At 37.2% G+C, this 20,366-nt stretch overlaps 1 protein-coding gene across 2 annotated transcripts in view; it reads right to left on the reverse strand.

Moving 5' to 3' along the window:
• FBN2 (fibrillin 2) overlaps nucleotides 1-20,366 on the reverse strand; it is a 160,306-nt gene that overhangs the window by 87,642 nt on the left and 52,298 nt on the right. For both annotated transcript variants that reach the window (XM_051642419.1, XM_051642418.1), the window contains exons 8-17: nucleotides 19,251-19,376; nucleotides 16,899-17,051; nucleotides 15,895-16,128; nucleotides 14,946-15,083; nucleotides 9,707-9,826; nucleotides 9,006-9,131; nucleotides 8,226-8,348; nucleotides 7,057-7,179; nucleotides 1,032-1,184; nucleotides 105-158 (exon numbers count right to left, since the gene is read on the reverse strand). In XM_051642419.1, coding sequence (XP_051498379.1) covers nucleotides 105-158; nucleotides 1,032-1,184; nucleotides 7,057-7,179; nucleotides 8,226-8,348; nucleotides 9,006-9,131; nucleotides 9,707-9,826; nucleotides 14,946-15,083; nucleotides 15,895-16,128; nucleotides 16,899-17,051; nucleotides 19,251-19,376 — 1,350 coding nt within the window. The remainder of the gene's footprint in view (nucleotides 1-104; nucleotides 159-1,031; nucleotides 1,185-7,056; nucleotides 7,180-8,225; nucleotides 8,349-9,005; nucleotides 9,132-9,706; nucleotides 9,827-14,945; nucleotides 15,084-15,894; nucleotides 16,129-16,898; nucleotides 17,052-19,250; nucleotides 19,377-20,366) is intronic.

Raw genomic sequence — 20,366 nt, forward strand, 5'->3', positions numbered from 1 at the left:
GAGGAAAAAAAACTCCATTGTAGTATGTTAAAGAAAAATATAATTCTGAGTATATGCTTTTTTAAGCCTTGAATCACATACATTAAACAAAAAGTGCAACATACCTCGTCCATCCACAGTAATACCTATTCCACTGCTACACAGGCCATGGAATTCAGCTACTCAATTGAAGCAAGAGATGTGGGGGAAAAAAGAAAATGTTATTTCCAGTTTTTCACCTTCTTTAATCCTAAATCAAATTTTCAAAAGATTTTTCTACAAAGTAACTTCTAAAATGCCAATGTTCAAATGAAATAACCATTTATAGATAATATAGCTAAATACATCAAGTAGCATTGCACCCTGAACTCCCATATATATAAAAAACCAAAATTTGATAACAAGAATTATACACTCAAGGGACTTCACTATAGTCTTGACAGAACTGTCTCCTTAAGTTACTGATTTCAACCATAATGCCAGTTTTACTTCATTTCTTCTAAACTGCTTTTTCCTATCTTAGAAAATGACACTGAATGGAAGTACTGTGCAAGATACACCACCTCAGTTCTATACTCAAGGGATTCTTTTCCTAATCAATTGCCAGGTTTATTTGGAGAACCATTTCTTATAAATGAAATACAGATTTCTAGAATTAATATGTTCTGCTTTTAATATGTTCTGATTTTACTAGGAAATCTAAAGATTCATCAGAGAACTTTACTTATTCTCTTTAAAGTCTTATTTCTTATAGCCAACACTTAATTCAGGGACTCGACTTCACCCATAGCATACTCATGCTCTTTGTCTTGAATTTTTTCACAGTCTGGCCAGCACTAGAACTAGTTTCACCATAAACATTACAATACATAAAACCACAAATACTCAGCATAAAATACCAGACAATTTCTTGTGGAAGGATAAACAATTTCCAGGACCAGTGTAAAATTCCGTTAAGTACTATATTCACTTCTCCTTATGGAATGAAATAGATGAACAAGATTTTAAGTCTGCATCTTCCAGGTAGGATTCAAAGAAACACGAAATTTTACCTGAATTTTTAGCAGGGCAGGGGTGGCATGGCTCTCCAAAACCGTAATCAGGATTGGCACAGCAACATTCAGACTTTGTCACAGCACCAGGGAAAGGACGAACACAAGCTCCTTTTTTGATACCTCCATAGCATGTGCTACGCATATGAGTATCTAGGAAAGGGTAAGCAAAGAAACAACTTATTTCCGTAGGCTGAAAGTGAAATGCATGCCCACTATCTCAATGAGAGCTCTAAAAAATATATTTTGTTCAGCAAAACGGCTATATTGGCTACATCTGCATTGCTCTGTTACAATAATTCTGATGGCATCAAGGCAAACTCTCAAAACAGTTTACTCCTGGAACTCTCTCCAGACCACTTTGAAACCATATAAACTAGCCTATAGTGGGCAAATTTAAAAGCAATACATAGGACCCAGCAAAGATGACCCTCACACGAGAGCATCAGTCAACACGTATCTCAGTAAGAAACACAGAATGGCTTGAATCAGAATGTGGTGACTAATTTTTCCCTTTGAGAAGTACTACAACCATAACCTAGGCACACAGATCTCTTATTTACTTCCAAGATGGTTCCTCATGTAGGGTAATTCAGCAGCAGCCCAGGGCTGGTGACATGGGAGGCAACCTATTTCCAAAAGGGGAAGCACTGTATTTAGAAATTCTGAACAAAAATGCAATTTCAGCAGATTGTTCAGATCAGGATTTATGTGACATGGCTATCTTAAGAGGTTTATAAGTAAATTGGCACCAGTGTTGGATTAGGGTCAGGATATCAAAGAGGTCCCAATAGCTAGCTAGCAACAGTAATTTAGTGATTCTTACACATGACTAGGTAGTGGGGAGAGCAGCACTACTGTCTCAAGCCTAAGAAATTTCTGGAGGCTTGTGATTGAAAAGCCATTATGGAAATTACAGTGCCCTCCCTGGAGAGAGAGCTGGAAATGATGGCCAAGGCAAACAACCACTTACTACACAAAGAGAGCAGATAATACGTGAAAGGTTTTCAACCTTGAAAATCGTGCCATAGAAGACAGCAGAAAAATTACACAGGACAGCCACAAAACTGTAGGACTCACCATGTGCATATGGACAATATTCCAGCTGATTTAGTCATATAAATCAATTTGACTGACTGTTCAGTAAAATGTAGTAAGATGCATCTTCTGAGGCAGGCCTTCACCCCTCCACTTTCAGGAATAACCATCCACTAGACTTACCCAAGAACAATGAGAATGTCTCTTAGACTGCTTTCTATGTGTTTTGGATTGCTTTTTGTTGTTTTGTGTTTTTGGTCCTTCCAGGGTTAGATGCCTTTTGCCTATTTGCTTACAGGATAATATGGGAGACTTTCTAAGCATGTGAGTGGGCAGTCCACCTAAATGTGTGGTTGAGAATTGCTGGATACAGTCAGACAAACTATCCTTTAGTTTTGACTCCTATACTTCTACAGACACTTATTACAGCTGCAGAAATATTCTTTCTTTCAGGCACCTTTATGGACCAGGCCAGACCATGGCTTTAACTTATGATCCTCATCAATCTCCCAGTAAAACTTCTATCTGTTATGGCCTGGACATGAGGTGCTTGGGTGCACTCAGAACAGTGTCAGAGGGAATCCAGACAGTCATCTAGGTAAAAGATGGCCCCCAAACACCAAAGAGAAGTTGCAAGAAAAGTCTTACAGTGACTGTTTAACATCCTGAGCGGACCTGAATAAGAACTGGCAACTCCTTCTCTGTTCCACCTACTCTCTGGGGGTTATAAACTGACTCCTATAAAACAGGATTGCCTGTACACAAATATTTTATCTTGCTGTTGGTATCTCATAGAACAGATAGCTCTGGAGCAAAGTTAAATGTGGCCCAGATTTAAGGCTTTATTCCTTGCCAAGAGTCTAGGTGAAGTCAGTACAATTTGCTTGCATTCAACAGCAGGAAACTATTATTATGCTTGACAAAGATCAAGAATGTTTGCACAAGAAATATGTGTTCATGTACTCTGCAAAGTAATTAATATCATCACATCCTTTCCCTCCTCCTCTAACAAATCCAGGTGCTAGTCTGCCGTGCTCAACCATGAATAAAGGGGCTTGAATCATTGCCCTATTACAGAAGGGAGGACTTCCCCCTGGTTAAGTGTCTGGGACACAATGGAGAAGCAATTTAAAGGAAGGAAATGGCACTGAGGGAAACTGCTGGGGGAGAAAAGATTGGAAAGTATGAAATATATATGCTGTAGGAAGGTCTTTGAAGATGTAAAGTGTGAGAAGCAGCTGGAGGACACTACAAATGTACTGGGCAGCTGCTCTGTGTAAGAAGAGAGCGAGTGTGTTTCCACATAAAACAATGTTTTTATAGAAGAAACATAGGGAATTTGGGGAGGATTGCCTAACTAGTTATAAGAAAACAGTCTTTATCTATGCTGTCAGTGATTGACAAAGCCTGTGCAGGATACAGAACCAAGCTGGCTTCCCCAGAACCAAAACAGTGATTTTAGGACAGGAAGAGTGTCCTTCCCGGGTTGTGCTTCCCATCTGCTAGCCAGGATGAGAAAGACAGGCACTGCTTTGTCCATAGCTGTAGGCACCTCATCAAGCTCAGGTTCTCTGTGTCATGACAGTACTGATGAACCTGCACTTTGATCAGCCTTTGGCTACTAATTTCAGAACAACATGAGAACTTAATGCCTTGGATCAGAGTTTAGTATTGGTGCTGCTGTAACTGTGTATCTTCTTATGGGAAATTCCACTGTTACCAGAGAATAGCATTTCAAGACTCTTAAATTTTGTGGTCTAGCACTTCAACATCTGCAAATACACCATTGTATTTGTGGTGAAGTGAGCCAGTGGCTGAACTGTTCTTATGCATGTCACTGTACCCATCCAGGTGCCTTTGAAGGACAAATCACACAGTGCTCATGAAAGGCACTTTGAGGGATGGTTCTGCAAAATAGCCAGGGTAAAATAAAACTTAGCTATTTTGTCCTGAATAGCTACAGCTTTAGGCAGAGATGTGAACTGCAGACTGAACTATAATTAAAAGCATCTCAGCAGAGAACAAACAACATTGCACAAAGCTACAGCCACAGATCAGTACAAGTCCTGAGGTGATACATAAACACACACTGAGCCAGCTGAGGTATCCAAGCAGAGAGATGCAGTTCTGAGTAGAGCCAAACCTGAAATGTCTGCAAATACTAGTTTGGCTCTGAGCATTTATCTAACTGCTGCTTTTTCAAACATTTGTTCCCTTTTATATTCCAAACTTGTATAACATTTTGTGATTGACTGCCATACTTATTAATGCTAAATAGAAAGCCAATTTATTCTAAGAATAGTTTCACAAGAAACAGTGGTGCTATTCAGAAGTTAAACACAACTCAAATTAACAGTGAGAGAATTAGACTGTAGGCTCTTTGATTTTACATTTTTGCTAATTGCTTAGCACATTTGTGGAAATACTGTTAAAGGGAAGCCAAATATAAATTGTTATATTTCAGAATAAAAACACTCTTCTAGCCACCAGAATGTCTGAAAACTATTATTTAGCTCATGAAATATAGGGGACAGACTACCCAAAGAGCATTCCCGGTGTTAACACAGAATGTTTATGTTTATGTAAATACATGTGTGCATATATATATATATACACAAACACACAAAATTCTGAGCAGCAGATTGGCTCAGAAATTCTGTTGTAAAGGTGGTGTATGAGGATAACTTTGTTACACAATATTTGAAATGTTGTATGTTATTTTATGCCTGGAATAATTACATCACCTTTAAAAAAATAGATTTTCCAAATACATCATGATTCTGCCTTCCTATTTTTGCAATACTGAGTGCATTTCCTGTTGAAAATCTAATAATTTATGGTAAACCTTAAAACAAGGTGACATGTGGAGCTGAAAATTTTCAGTCAAAATACAGTGTTCACAGCTGATGGCCAATTTGTTAAGTCTTTAGCTGCTAGAACTGTGGTAGCATTAGGTAAAAGGAAGAACAGAAAAATGAGCACTGGATTAATTCTTTGCAGCTGTATCACTGACAGGGTAAAGACGAGGCCAACTTGGAACACACAAAAAGTTACTGAACAGCCTGTACTCAAGTGGCTGTGCCACTAAGCAGTGAAATTCCTGTATTAAAAACAGTATACCAAACCTTTTCTCATTGCTTGATCTTTTCACTGCTTTTCTCCAAACATTCAATAAATCAGAACAACTTGGCTTCTATGAAGGAGAGAACAAACCCTGCTTTTGTTGGTTCAAACATTAATACAGTTTTTCTTACTAAAACAATCTAATTTACTTAAAAGAACAAATATTTAGGTTCCAACTGAGAGACTGAGAAGGTGTTTTGGCTTTTTTGTGGTTTTGTTTTTTGTGTTTTTTAAACTGAAGTGGCAACAGAAAGGGCCAGCTTACCCAGGCACTTGTTAGGAAGGCCTGCACTAGATTTTATTTTAAAGAATGATGAACTTCTTCACAATTTAAAATTTTATTTTAAATGAATTGATGATTGCAACACAAGGAAGTAGCATCTCACATTCCTTTGGTGCAAGGTAACATCCAAACATTGTGATTAAGTCTTTCTTTCATCTGGACGCATGCAGGTAAGACATAGGCAGGCAGGACACATATGCATCCCTCAGCAAGACCAGTCAAAGCACTGTTTAATGTGTAGGACTATTGTGGAACTTAATCAATGGTTTCTCCTCTGCTTTTAATGCTTCATGAACCTGCTAAAACATCATGACATAACCAGATGGCCCAATCTAGTACCAACTCCAATGGCAGTCCAGTAACCAGCATTACCTAGCGCACAAAGCCATGTATCAAAAGTGAAGCTTGTGTGCTATGCTGCTGCCAGAGGTTTGCCTCATTCCAGGCACATCTGCCTGCTAAGCTTAATGGTATAATGGCATGTCTATCCAATCCCTGAGTCTTGTGTCACCAATATGCATGATGATACATACATTTGTGAGCTAGGAGAGAAGAAACTTAGGGGATTACAAACTGACATTCTGATAAACAGAAGAAGGGAAAGACGGTATCTCCTGTAGATTAAATTCATGTAAGGAACTTTGCAATATCACAGTCCCTAGTGTACGTAGTCCCATCATTCTAAGGAATTTTTTGTAAGATGGGTATATTTCTCCACCTTCTTCATCAGCAATCAGTATAAAACAAGGGACCAAATACCTCTTCTCCTCTACCCTTTTTTTATTCTTCATCAGGTTGAAAATGCTCCATTTTTCTGCAGTAAGCTCCCTGAAGCCATGCTAGAGCTCCTCTAGAGCTCTAGAATGAGGTGAGACTCTCTCAACTGTCAACCAGTAATACTTGAGGGACGAAGAGGCTGTGGTTCCAATTATATGACAAAAGATTAATCAGCAGCAGACGAGAAAAGGTATGCCTCAAAAACAAAGAAATGCCAGGAAGGGTAAATACCATAAATTTAATGTACAGGATTAGCAGATAAACAAGAGGTGGTGCCTCTCTGGTTTCACACAGGAACTTAAGCTTCTTGCCTTTTCACACAAGGTTTATCAGATAGCAAAATGCAAGATTTCCTAGTAATTCTTAATAATTATATTTGAGTTCACAGAAACAAGTCTATCTAGTTTTCACTATTCCTCCTGCTACAGCTTTTCCTTTTTTAGCACTATTGTACAGGGAGAATAAAATTTTTTCAGATTAGAAAAAGAAATGGAGAGTGACAAAATATCAGTGCTGCAACCGAGACACGTACCTGTTTTAGTTATTTGGAGTGGATGATGCAAAACTGAATATAAATATGAATATACATACATCAATATACATACATATATATATAGATATATGCATATACGGGATAACAAATACATAGCAGAAAGAAAAATATTCCATATTTATCCTAGAATAGATCCTCTGTGGTTTGATGTCAGCATTAGCTAGAATAACGTAATTTGTTGCATTTCTTTAATTTGACAACCTGATAATTCCACTTGTTTTTCAATGAAGAACAAAACAAGAATCACTTACCCACACACACGCGACCATCAACCCCAACCGCCAAGCCAGGTGGACACTCACACCGAAAGGACCCTTCAGTGTTTACGCAATGACCATTCATGCAAATTCCTGATGTCTGACATTCATCAATATCTATCAAAGGAGCAAACACAATTCAAATAATCTAATCACTGTTTACAAGCAAGATTAGGATTAATGTTTTTTTGTACATTATCAAATGACTTTGTTATCCGTGTTTTCTTTATAATAAAAATACTACCTTTGAATTACACTAAATAACTGAAATTCTAGCTGCTCATAAAAAAAACCCAAAAAAACAAGCATCAAAAAACCCCAGAAAAACTGTAGAGTTAGAAGCATTTCAGATTCTGTATTAAGCAAAATTAATACTAAATTTTTCCCTTTGTTCATTCCATGATACTGTAATTTTGCTCTAAAGTACAGTTACAGAAGCACTAATCGCAGAATTTCCATATAATGGTAAATTTTAATTTCAAATAACTTTTCAGTTGTCAGCAATTTCTAAGGCTAGCTGCATGCACATTAAGAAAACCACAATTAATAGAAATGGTTCAACTTCAAATCAGAAAACTAACAATTTAGATGATTTTGCACTTGCTAGAAATGACTCAAGCCCAAATCTACTTCTACTGGTAGCAATACGGATCTTCCATTTAGCTTACTTAAACTGAAGCTAAATCAGACCCTGTTTTTAAAATGTCTAATATAAGTGTTCGATGACCTCACTTTAAAAAGTTTGTAATGTTAGGTGACAAATAAGACATCTTATGTGTTATGCTCTCTGAATTGCCAGAATGATGATGTGGAAAACATTTGTGTGTATTCACAGATATAAAATCTTTTGAACTTCCCATATTGCTGCTCACTTTACCACTTCACAAAGGGCCTGGATATTTGGCTGCATTTGCAATGCTCCAAGGCTTTTCAAACACTAATTTATAATGTGTTGTATCTTTCACAAAACTATTAAAAATTCTTTCTTCCTGTAAGTTTAAGACCTATTTCTATTCTAGACAGCTTAAGAAATCTACTGCAGTGAGTTAATATGGTATTAGTACGATATTAAACCCATGTAACGAGGTTGCAATTCTTGCATGAATGCTGGACCAGAAAAAGATGTTTTCAATCAAGATGCATCACCCCTCAGTTCCACATACCAGTACAGTAACGTCCATTTGGAGCCAGAACAAATCCTGGTTTGCAGATGCATTTAAAACTCCCATCTTCATTTATGCACATCCCATTTAAACACATGTTTGTAGTGGTACACTCATCATGGTCTGCAAAACATTGCAAAGAAAACTGCTTACAATTCCTCACATTTCAGAAGACTGCACACTGAAAATAAATGATCAGGACTGATGCGACATATTTATTCACTTGAAGACTTCATTCTACTCATAACTCTGATGAAGCATCTGAAGAGTTTTCATTCTATAGACATAGCATCATTTTTTTTCCTGTTGGGATCAGTTAGTTCACATGTTTCTGCAGACTGTATTGAATAAGTGAGGTGTCTTTCTTTCTTTCTTACATGAAAGGGTAAAAAGCTTCAATCACCTGACAGAATTAAGAGACTGATGTTTATCTAGAAAGGTTTTTTTGACATAGTATAGTCAAAATTAAAACCAGTTATTTCTTCAGGAGTGGTAATAAATGAAGCACTTGCTATGAAGCTTTAGGGGAAAATATTGTTCCTGGCACTAAGCCACCTGGGACTTTAGAGATGTAGCTTCAAAACCAAAACTTACCTCAAGTTATCTTTCAAATCATGCAGTTACATACAATAACTATTTGCATGCAGGTGCTGTAAGTTCCCCTCAGATTGCACCTTATTTCAAAAAAGGTAATCCTTAATGATCCTTAACTGTAGTGTGAGGTACAATTTCTACAATGTCCAAGCTACTGCCTGTCTTAATATTTAGAAGAGTTCTTACCCACACAATTTTTGCCATCTGTAGTCAGTTCAAATCCAGCATTGCAAATACACTGGAAACTTCCATCAGTGTTTACACACCGGCCATTTTTACAAAGAACACCATTCTGGATGCACTCATCTATATCTAAGGCAACAAACAAACAAACAAATAAATAATCACACAATCTGAGAATTACTAGAAGATAAAAAACATGCAGTGGTAATTATTGCTTTGAAAGATATTGGCAAGCTATTTAAATATTACTTAGAAAAAAATTACCAAGCATGGGTAAGAATTCATTTGCATTACATCAGAGATATGAAAAATAATTATTTTACAGACTTTTACAATGAATTCTACAATGCTACATTTGGTGATGCTCAGAGATTACATTATGAACACTTGAAAAAAATTACTCATACATTCATCTGCATACATACATAAATATACACCTGTTATACTAATAGTCTGTTTCCTCTTTTATTTATTTTTTTTAGAACTCTCAGCTAGGGAACTCCCTGGCCAAGTGACAAATATTACGGAATAATGGATAGATGTTAAAAGACAAAACCAGAACAATTGGAATGGTAGCAATTGATGCAACAACTCTTGGGATTTCCTGAAATCCTATTGTTAACTATTTTTCAAAGTCAAAGGGGATCTGACATACGGGGTCAGAACATCTGCCATGTCCACTGATGTGATGCAGATTTTCTTACCGATGCAAGCTTGCTTCGTAGGAGTTCTCTGGAAACCTGTGTGACACTTGCAGTAATAAGAACCAGGTGTGTTGACACAGTCTCCATTAGAGCACGGGTTTGATGTGCATTCATCAACATCTGTTGGCAGCAGAGAAAAGCATTAACTACTTCACAACCTATACAATTTTTTTTTTCAAGTCTAGAAGTTCCTAAGTGAAAAAAAAAAAGGCAACTAACAGTCAAACGTTAAATACTAAATCTTGTTCTTGGTGCAAAATCATTACTTTCCCAAGAACACAGAGCTGTTCTTAGTCCAACTATGCAGACATTTTTAAGAAGTGAAATGCTACTATGCCTTGTATATGCATCTTGATAGACAAAGGAAAAAATATGTGTGAGGATTTTGAGACATGGGATTTGGCAGTTGCCTAGTGAAAGTGAACAACACTTTATTCAACAGTTTCATTTAACTGAATACTCATTAATTCTTATTCAGAATTAAACTACTACAAGTCAAAATTGGCATTTTAAAATCAGAGCAAATAATGGCATATGGATATCCCCCATTATATTATAGGTTTAATGCAGAAATGTGAGTAAGGGTCAGTCACCAGCAGGAGGGACTCTTAATAAGACCACAGTCTGGGCACCACATCTCAATTATTTATGGCTCATTGCATCCTCAACCCCAGTCTTTACATTTGAGTAATGCCAGACTTAATCTAACCCTTCTCTATAATGTACCTTACTCTCCTTTCCAAAGTTTTTTGTTTTATTTGGGTGCAACAAAACACAATCTAACCACTTTAAATCTTAGGTAGCTGCTCACAAATAAATCCTACTTGACACAGGGCTCAGAAAACTTTAACTCTTTTCAAGAACCCTTCCCAAATTTGATTCCCAGTAGTTACCAACATATCAGCTGTGTCTTTGGCTCAGTACAGCTATTTCCAGTTCAAAAATAACACTGACTGTTGCTTCCAATTACGCTCCTCTAAACCCTCCCCAGGATCCTTCCTCTCTGTGATCTGGGAGTGGTCTGGCAGGCAGGGCTGCTGGCTCAGGCTTTCTTGCAGCTACCAGAGGATCACCTGAGCAGCTCATCTCTGTAACAACTAAATTCACGTTACAAACTGAATGGATTCCTTGATGAAATCTCCCTTTCCTCATCAGTCAACACTGCTAATTTGACTTTCTTCCCTCCAGATGTGCCCTCCATTTCACTTACAGGTCTGAAATTACTCATTTCTACACTTAGGTAGGCTTTAATACCACAAAGCCAAAGTGGACTTTTGGGGGTTTTCGGTATCTAGCTGTAAGCTGCATAGGATGATGGGGCTAAGTAGAGCCACTGCTGATCAGTTCTTAGTAATTATTTTTCCATGCACCTTGCAGTGCACACTAAACAGAAATACCAGGAAAAACTCAGGATAATTTTTCTGAACATTTGTAGTCAGCCTTTATCAGGCCTGGGACTGAAACTTTGTTCATTACATCTTGGAAATAATATGATGGAATGAGAAACCATACTTATAAGAACATTTATGTGCTAAATATATGTGTACTTCTAGAAAGTGTTGTGTTATTAATTATTTGATTGTAAAATAATTGTTAGCTTTGTTCTAATTTAACCATAAACAAGACCATTCATTTCAAAGTATTTACTGTGTTAATGCACACCCAATTTAAGCCTATAGCATCAATATACATATGAAAGAGATCTGGGTTTACCTCAATCATTGATTTAATGAGCTGGTTCACAGCACTCTTGGTGCGTACTTACAATCATGCCATTTTGGGTTAAACAGTTAAGTGGAAAAGGCACAGCAAACACCTCCTCTCATGCACATTTAACTCATTCACATTTGCATAGCAGCTGATAGCACCACAAAACCACAAGAATGAAGCAAGATAAAGAAAAGAGAAATGCAGAGTGCTAGATAAAATGAAGAAAATAGTAACTGCATCTTTATCAGTAGACTTCTACATAGTTATAGTAGTTTTCTTCTCTCATGCTTCCCTACAATGCCTTGCTGTTGGGATGCTCTTCCTCCTGAGTGCTAGATTGGGTATTTTTTCCTCAGTGCTCAGCTGATACAGGGGCCAAGGAAGACTGCACGTAATTCCTTCTGAACAAAGTCCTCAGCTATCAACAGAATATCAAACCCTGTTTCACATTTTCACATTAACATTTTGTCAAATGTCTTAATTCAAATGACTTTACTATATAATTATCTTGCTTTTGTAAGTGGAAGACAGGGCAACTTAGAATAGATATGGCACTCACCTATTTTGTTTAGTTTTCCTACATGACATGTATGATTTTCTTTCTCATAGGCTTCAACTTGCTTAATCTGGACAATAATACACGTTCATGCTAGAAACAGAACTCACTGTAAATTATAAATTATACAGCAGGAATGCAGTGTTCCTCTGTGAAATAGCTGACTTAAGCTTAGAAAATCCTTCCAAAGCCATGTGCATCAGATGATTTCCATATAAAATATGCATCTTAAGATGCTCTTATTTTTATAAGCTCTTGATAAAAGAAGGAAATGGCAAATATATGTTAATATAAAGGAGCTGTTGGCTTTAAGTTTGCATTGCAAGCATTCATATTCCAGTAGTATAAACAGGAAACATCTGAGACAGATATTTAACCCATTTATTCTATCTCCCAGTACACCCCTCTTCAGCATTAAATATTTCTCGTTCAACACTTGCATCACACTTATCTCCACTTTTCAGTGTTTCATCTGTAACACATGTCAGAATTTCACTACACACAGAATGGAACTTCCAAAACCCCCTTAAGACTTACTGTGACGAGTCTGAAGATACATTACAAATTTTAAAATACGGAGATTTGAATTCCCTAAACAACTAAAATTCAACACAACACAGCACAGCTACAGGTTTGTCGCCACTTTCAAAGTCTCTACAGTTTTATACAGAGTTTCTATGACCAGAATGAAATCAGGAAAGGTAATAGCAGTACAGCTATCTATCAGTCTGGGGAAAAAGACTGACCATCTAATTTCACTTAGGACACTTAAGGTCCTTGACCCATCAGGCATGTTCCATCATGAGAGCAGCAGAACACCAGTTTAGGTCAGAGAGCAGCATGTAATGCCATATTTTTTTATTTGGCAGGAAAATTTTGAAATAAGACCTTTTTTTTTAACTCTATACAAAGATGTCTAATGAGTCCTAGCTTCTTAATTTATTGCTTGGGAAGTAGGCAGCCAGGGAGAGTACGGAAGTGGTGTTCATTTATATACCATTAATGTCACCCCATGCAGTGAAATGTAACTTTTTCCAATGGCTCCAGACTATTCTTTCAGTAAGAAGAGTATCCAAATTAGATTCAAGTAAGCCTTTAATTTCATTTAATATGTATCAGTACACCCAGACATTCCATGCAGCTAAGTTCTTGCCTTCACTACCACAACAACTTTTCTTATGATTTATGGCAATTACCATTCAAAGATCACCAATTCAGTGAAGCACTTAAATACTCTAGCTACTTCTTTATAATACAATACAAAAATAATAGTGAAACTAAGCTCTGTCATCTAAAATAAATATACATAAAATATACTTTCTTATAAAAAGTCTTCTGCATACAAGCACCTACTCAAAAGAAAAACCACAGAAGAGCCAAAATAATTTATAATGACTGATTTGTTTCACACAGAAAAAAACCCAACTTAATCTTCCATCTAAACTTGGTGCAAGCCAGTATCGCTTTGTTGGGTTTTTTCCCACTTTCAAACTAGGACATCACTGTAGCAGGCACAGCATCTTCTGTTTTTCTTAAACCAGCTGAAAATTTTGTTTTGATCCCAGTGTGTCCAACACTGCTTCAGTTTTCAGACTACTGTTTCATGCTGAAGTGTGCAGTATGAAGTTGAGAGTAAGATCCCTAAGTAAACACACCCTTTTTCTGGGCACACAACTGTATGTTAGAGAATTAAACAGGTCAGTAAGTAGTTTTGTGGATTTTTTTTCCATGCAACTATCAACCTAGTCTCACAGTTTTCAGGCATTTTAACCTCAAACTAAAAATCACGTGCAACATCACAATTATCACAAGCCTGGAGTGGAAGGTGAATGGCAAGGCTGCTGGACTACAGGGTAATCCCACAGAAGAGAAAGGGACTGAATGCCAGTCCCCTGTTAAGAACACACAAACTGATTGCAGAAACTGTCAATCAGTTTCAGCACCAAGACATGTAAATCTGATGAGCCTTTTCAACCACAGCTCATTGTCCTACTTCACTTTCTCATGCATGACTTCTTCAGTGAGAATTGAAAAATAAAAAAGTTCAAAAGCAATCCATATAGCGTTACCTGCTAAAACCACAGTATACAGGGGCACAAAGATAGATCAAATGAAGCATTTCACAACAGGCTCAACCACAGAGTTTAAATCCTGTTCTGGACGAATCCCAAAAGCCATTCTCTGATAAAATTAGTACACTAATACCTGATCATTTAGGCTTGAAAGCCAAAAAGGAGCCAAAAGCATGAATTGTTTGGTGCCAGTCTTTATTGAAAATGGAGTTTACTAAGAACAGAAATCTAACAGCTCAGGTGAGGCCTTCGGTTTATCTACTTACCTAAAATTTTCTAGTATCATTAATTCCTGGTATTTAATCAGATTTTGCAAGAGTCAAGTCCTCAGTAACTGAATAACAAAGTGCAGAATATCCCAAATTCAGGTCTTATTTTAAAAGTTAGCATTAAATATCTTCAGATATATTCGAATAGAATAAAAAGGTAATTAATGCATTTTTAAAAATTATTGTATATGTTTCAAACTGTCATTCATCCTTACAAATAGGTAAAACAAATTCTACCCTTTGTTACCTTGAAGATAACTCTCCATTGATTCCTGTTGCAAAAATGGAGATATGTGAGCACAAAAGAGAACACACGGAACAGAACTTACTTTACTGAATGTGAAGACAAAAATGTACAACACCCATCAAATATAGGAATACTCAATAACAATATATGTGACTAAAGATTCATTTGCTTTTTATGGAAACCGATAATTCTCAAGCAGATTTAAATTATTTTAGTGTAGGTAGTATCATGATCTTTGCACTGTCTTTCACAAGAGTAGTATCATTAAAATGAATATGTATGTGGGATAAAAGAATATAGGTTATTTATTTTTAAAAAATATATTTAAAGTACAAAATACTAGTCTTTTAAAAGTGAATAACTGATTTTAGAAACGTGTACTTACCAATACAATCCCCATCTGCATCCTGCTTATATCCCATGTTGCACTCACATCGGTAACTAGAAGGGGTTGGTATGCAACGTCCATTTAAACAAAGGCTGGGATGGTGCTTACAGATGTCTACTGTCTGATTGAGTATTGCTAATAAAAAAAATATTAGAACATAAAACCAATATTCATATTTTCAAATAGAGGTAGATGCGAAGATTAGTCTTAACTTCTGAAAGTATGTTATCAGGTGCTTAAATATATTCATCAAATCAGGCATTTTTTCCAAGCATTCTCTGTTGACAGGTCAGTAAGCTAACAGAAACATGTAGCTCTCAGAAACAAAAAAAAACACATTAGACAAATAGTTTTAATTATTATTTACCATTTATGTATTGAACCTGAGAAGACTGCCAGTGGCCTCATTCATAAACCACAATTTGGGTGAAAGTTGAAGCACTCTGTTCCTATAGGTTTACTATTTTTGGTGCACCTGTCTTAATAATTCTCCTCACGTTTTATTAACTTTATGGTCCTGATCCTAGACATGTGCTTACCCATTATAAGCAACTTTACATATATGAGCCCTCCCTCTGAATATTACTTATCTTGAGCTTTCTGTCAAGGCAGTGTTCTTGCAAGACAGGTAAGCTTTATATTTGAAAGAACAGGAAGGAGAACAGTTTATTTTAAACCCTGGTGGCTTTTTGAAAACACACAGAAATTTGTTGTTTTATTAGTGCTGACCAGGAAAGATCATCAGGAACAGCACAGGCTCAAGGACTCTAAAACTGAAGGGAAGAAAAAATTCTCTACATCTGAACTCTTGTTAAAAAACAGGCTTCTGAATTGCCTAGTGTTTGAAATGAGGTCTCTTAAATGTGCTTAAAAACAAAGGCATTTTTACGTGTTAAGAGCAGCATATCATTTTGAGACTAAAAGCTAAGCAGAAAAAAATACTTACTTAGCCCTGTAATTATTGGGCCATTTCCAGTGGGACCTTGACCTCCTGTTCCTACCCCTGCTCCGCCTACACCTGGGGAGAAACCATTGCTTCCAGGAATGGGAATGAATCCTGCTCCTCCTGGGATGTAGCCATTGCCATTGCCACCAGGAAGGAACCCATTTCCTCCCGTCCCACCATGTCTGGATCCACCTCCAGCAGGAGCAGCATCCACACAGAGTCTGCTGTGTTCATCTATTGAACAGGAAAGCACAGAGAAGCATAAAGTAAATCACTTCAGAGTCAGCTTAGAAGGAATATACAGATCTTTGTATGCTACAAAAAACAGACCACCAGCTCCTTCTTTCTCTGATGTTATGTGTTCCTTCTCCAGCTGCTAATCTCAGGGAGATCCCACAGTTGTGACAGGTGTTATTTAAGGAAGGACATTAAAAATAACAAAAAGAAATACTGTAATTTACAGCTATGTGTTGAAACCTTTTTGTTGATGTGTTGCCAGCAGCACTGTAACTCCCTGGTCTCTCAAGGATCTTGATCTAGATACACTGAAAATACATTCCACTAGGGATGTGGACTATTGTTCTGTGAGCAGAGTTGAAAGAATAAATGAAACACTGACGTATTTCTAGTTCAAAGTAACCCAAAACTTAAAGGAACAAGAGAGCAGCTGTTGCTTTAAATCAAAATGAACTATGGACCCTCAGAGTCATTTCCTCTTTGAGACTAACCACAAAATCTTTCCCACTTCCCAAGAACTATTTCCAAAGTCAACAAAAGCATGTTGAAGAAACTAGTCCCAAACAATCATGGACCAGAAAAAAATGGTTCACAGATGGCAACATCAGTATTAAAAACACAAGGATGAATAATAATGTAATTCCTGATTTTCTTTTTCCATTCAGCCTACATTCTAAAGTGGTTTAGAACATTCAAGTGACCTCAATCCCAACTAGAAAGGATACTAAGACAGAGAAAACAAATCAACCAACCAGCAAGCCACTTACCAGATGCTCTGACAGGACACATCTCTGGAACAGACCCAGTGGCCCAGCAGCGGCCAGACTCACAGCAGCACTGCCTTTTGGTGAACCTACCAGGAAGCTCCTGTGCACAGCGGCCATTCACGATGCTGGAGAAACATGTACTCGCCCTCTGGTCTGGAAGTTAATTTTGAAAGAGAAACAGAAGCAGTAATGTGAGTTCTCAAAATGACTTTCCTTTTTCAAGTCATGTAACAACTAAAATGTTTAAAACATCGTATTGAAAACAAAAGAAAAACAAACCCCAAAATACCCCAAAATACACTCAATAATTATCTGAGGTGATCAGTGCTAAAACATTCCAGTTGATTAAATACAGGATTTTATATTTGCAGTTACACTAGTCTTGAATTAATCCAACAATGGAATCTTGAAGTCTGCTCAAGTGAACAGGAAATATGGATGATACAAAATATACAAAGCATAACAAACAGAAATTACATACAAGTATATAAAAAGCCTACTATCAAAAATCAAAATACTTAATGTAACAACTGCAACATCAATACATTAATTCAATTAATTTTTCCTTGGTGTAGATAGATCTGACTGAAGAGATGCTATGCAATCTGCTCTGCTCAGCACACTGGATGTACAACAATATTTTAGTAGTGCCATGTAAAAACTAGTCTATGTAAATATGTCAGTGTTTATTATATTCTAGTTCATTCACAGACAAATCTAAGATCTTTTTTGTCACACTCCTGAATGCTGACTAGGAGAAAAGCTGAATGAATTTGAAAAGACAAGGTGCTAATTACAGTAACTGAGCACATCCTGATCATTTGGTAAAAAGCAATTGGCTTTAAACTGGAAGAGGGTAGATTTAGGTTAGAAATTAGGAAGAAATTCTTCACTATGAGGATGGTGAGACACTGGAACAGGTTGCCCAGGGATGCTGTGGATAGTCCCTCCCTGGAAGTGTTCAAGGCCAGGAAGGGTGGGGCTTTGAGCAACCTGGTCTACTGGGGGTGCCCCTGCCCAGGCAGGGCGGTTGGAACTAGTTGATCTTTAAGATGCCTTCCAACCCAAACCATTCTATGATCCTATGAAATATTTATTTTAAGCTGAAACAAATAAAATAATGTATATTAATAAGGATTACATTCTTCATTTTTCTACAAGGTAAAGGAGAAAATTTACTTCTGGAGTACACAAATTACATTCCAAACATTTTAGAGCTCAAGAACTTTCCGACACTTCTCATTTAAGGGAAGAAGACTCTGAGAGAAAGGCCAGGGATTTGTGTGCACTTGGTTTTGGAAGCTGACTTTAGAAACCAGATTTTAAAACATGCCAAAATCCACAGAAATTTTGATCATATTGAAATTCATAGGTTCTCAATACTTCTGAGGCTAGCCACAATGTATCTAAAATTGGGCACTCCTTAGCTGAACTTGAATATCAAAAGCTAGCTATATTATGCAAAAAAATATCCATGTGAAATCATTCATTGTCTTGTGTTGCTACTGGCTTAGATAATTTATCTGTAATCCTGAAATCCCTTCAGAATTCCCATCTCTTTCCCAGCATGACAACAAAGTGCTTTGAGATGTCTGAAATAACAAGAACCACATGAGATCTAGAAAAGACACTATTAGCAATTGTTAATGTTTTTACACATGGTACAAAGTATTTTTAGTTAATTAATTAGAATGGTTTATAGCATATATTTGACACATACAGCTGTGTAAAATAAATTATTGAGTTAAAATAAGCATACACCTTTCTTCTAATATAGAAATGGCTTTTAAATAAATTGTCCTGTAAAAGCTGCAATCTACTGAAATCTAATATTTGGTTTATTATCTATTTCAGCCAAATTAGTGGCACCTCAGCATATATACACCACTTAGTGCCTTCTGAGTTTATATATGTGCCTTACAATGGTCTCCAAAGGTTATGTTAAGCTATGTGAGATGGAACTTGAAATACCAAGTAAGGATAAATGTTTGGTCCTTTAGAACCTAAGCGAGCTTAACTTTTGGTTTCTTCAGATGCAGGTTAGAGAAACAAATAGAATTAACATTTCCTATGTTTGCCTAGAAAACAGAGATATACTAATTGATTTTTTTCCTAAGAAGATCCAGATCTCAGGCAGGAATTTGCAGGCTAAAATACAGTCAACAAAGAGCAATCTATCTACATAAAGATGGCAATCATCATCGTCAGAGGATGTTATGAATTTCAAGTAGCTGAATCGGAGGTCCTCAGGCAGGAGGGGGAAGCTATAGAAGGTTGGGACAGAAGTTCTTGCTACTTCTGTATAATAAACTGCCTTGAGGGTTCTAAAAGCCTACAGGGTGGAACACCTACCAATACAGCGGGCACGATCCACAGATGTGACATAACCCCGTGGGCAGATGCAGAAGAAACTTCCCATGGTGTTAGAGCATTCACCACCTTCACAGATTCCTGGGATGATGCTGCATTCATCAATATCTATCCAAAAAGGAAAGGACATAGAATAATTAGTGGAGAACTTGAACATATTGTATTATAAGGAGAGAGAGTTTTCTGAAACAAAGTTGTTTTTCTACTCAGACTGAATAAGATACTGGTGGCATTGGCATATCGCAGATAATTTTGTTTGCCCTCTAATGGAGGCTTTCCTTATCATTCAAGGGGTTCACCACCTCATGTAACAGAGGACATGAAAGCAGTCTGGGATTTCCTCTAAATGACACACAGCGAGTGCCATCTCCAGGAAACAGACAACAGCTACAACACCAAGGTACACATTCTGCTTTTGAGCTGAAAGAAGAATGGCACAGCAGCCAAGCATGATAGCTGTGGTTTCCTACAAATACAGAAATATTGCTCACCAGATCTGACTGCTTTCTGGCCTTCCAATACTCCAACTGTAAGCAAGAATTTTGGCCAAGCTCTTCAAATGTGACCAAATGCCACTTTTTAACTTTTTTTTCAGATATTTTTAATCCATTCAAATGTTTCTGATAACTAAAAACAGTGGTTTAATCTGAAAACTGAAACAACTTTGTATGTAAGTATTTGTAAAGTGAGTAGTCATCAAGCTGATGAATGAGCTTCTGTATGTAAGAAGGGGCTGCTAAGGCACTTGGTACCAGGACTGATAGCATCATGTGCTGTCCCAGAACAAACTGGAAGCCACATGAAGAACTGAGGCAATGAGAATCAACAGGAGGAAGCAGGTCTGACACACCAGAAGGCTGTGCTGCCATTCAGAGAGACTTAGACAGGCTGGAGACTTGGGCGGGGAAAAACCTGATGAAGTTTAACAAGAGCAAGTGTAGAGTTTTGCATTTGGGGAAGAAAAATGTCATGCACCAGTACAGGTTGGGGGCTGACCTGCTGGAGAGCAGTGTAGGTGAAAGGGATCTGGGGGTCCTGGTAGACAGGAGGATGGCCATGAGTCAGCAGTGTGCCCTTGTGGCTAAGAAGGCCAATGGC

This window comes from Apus apus, chromosome Z (assembly GCF_020740795.1).
Source record: "Apus apus isolate bApuApu2 chromosome Z, bApuApu2.pri.cur, whole genome shotgun sequence".
In the NCBI taxonomy this organism is placed as follows: domain Eukaryota; kingdom Metazoa; phylum Chordata; class Aves; order Apodiformes; family Apodidae; genus Apus; species Apus apus.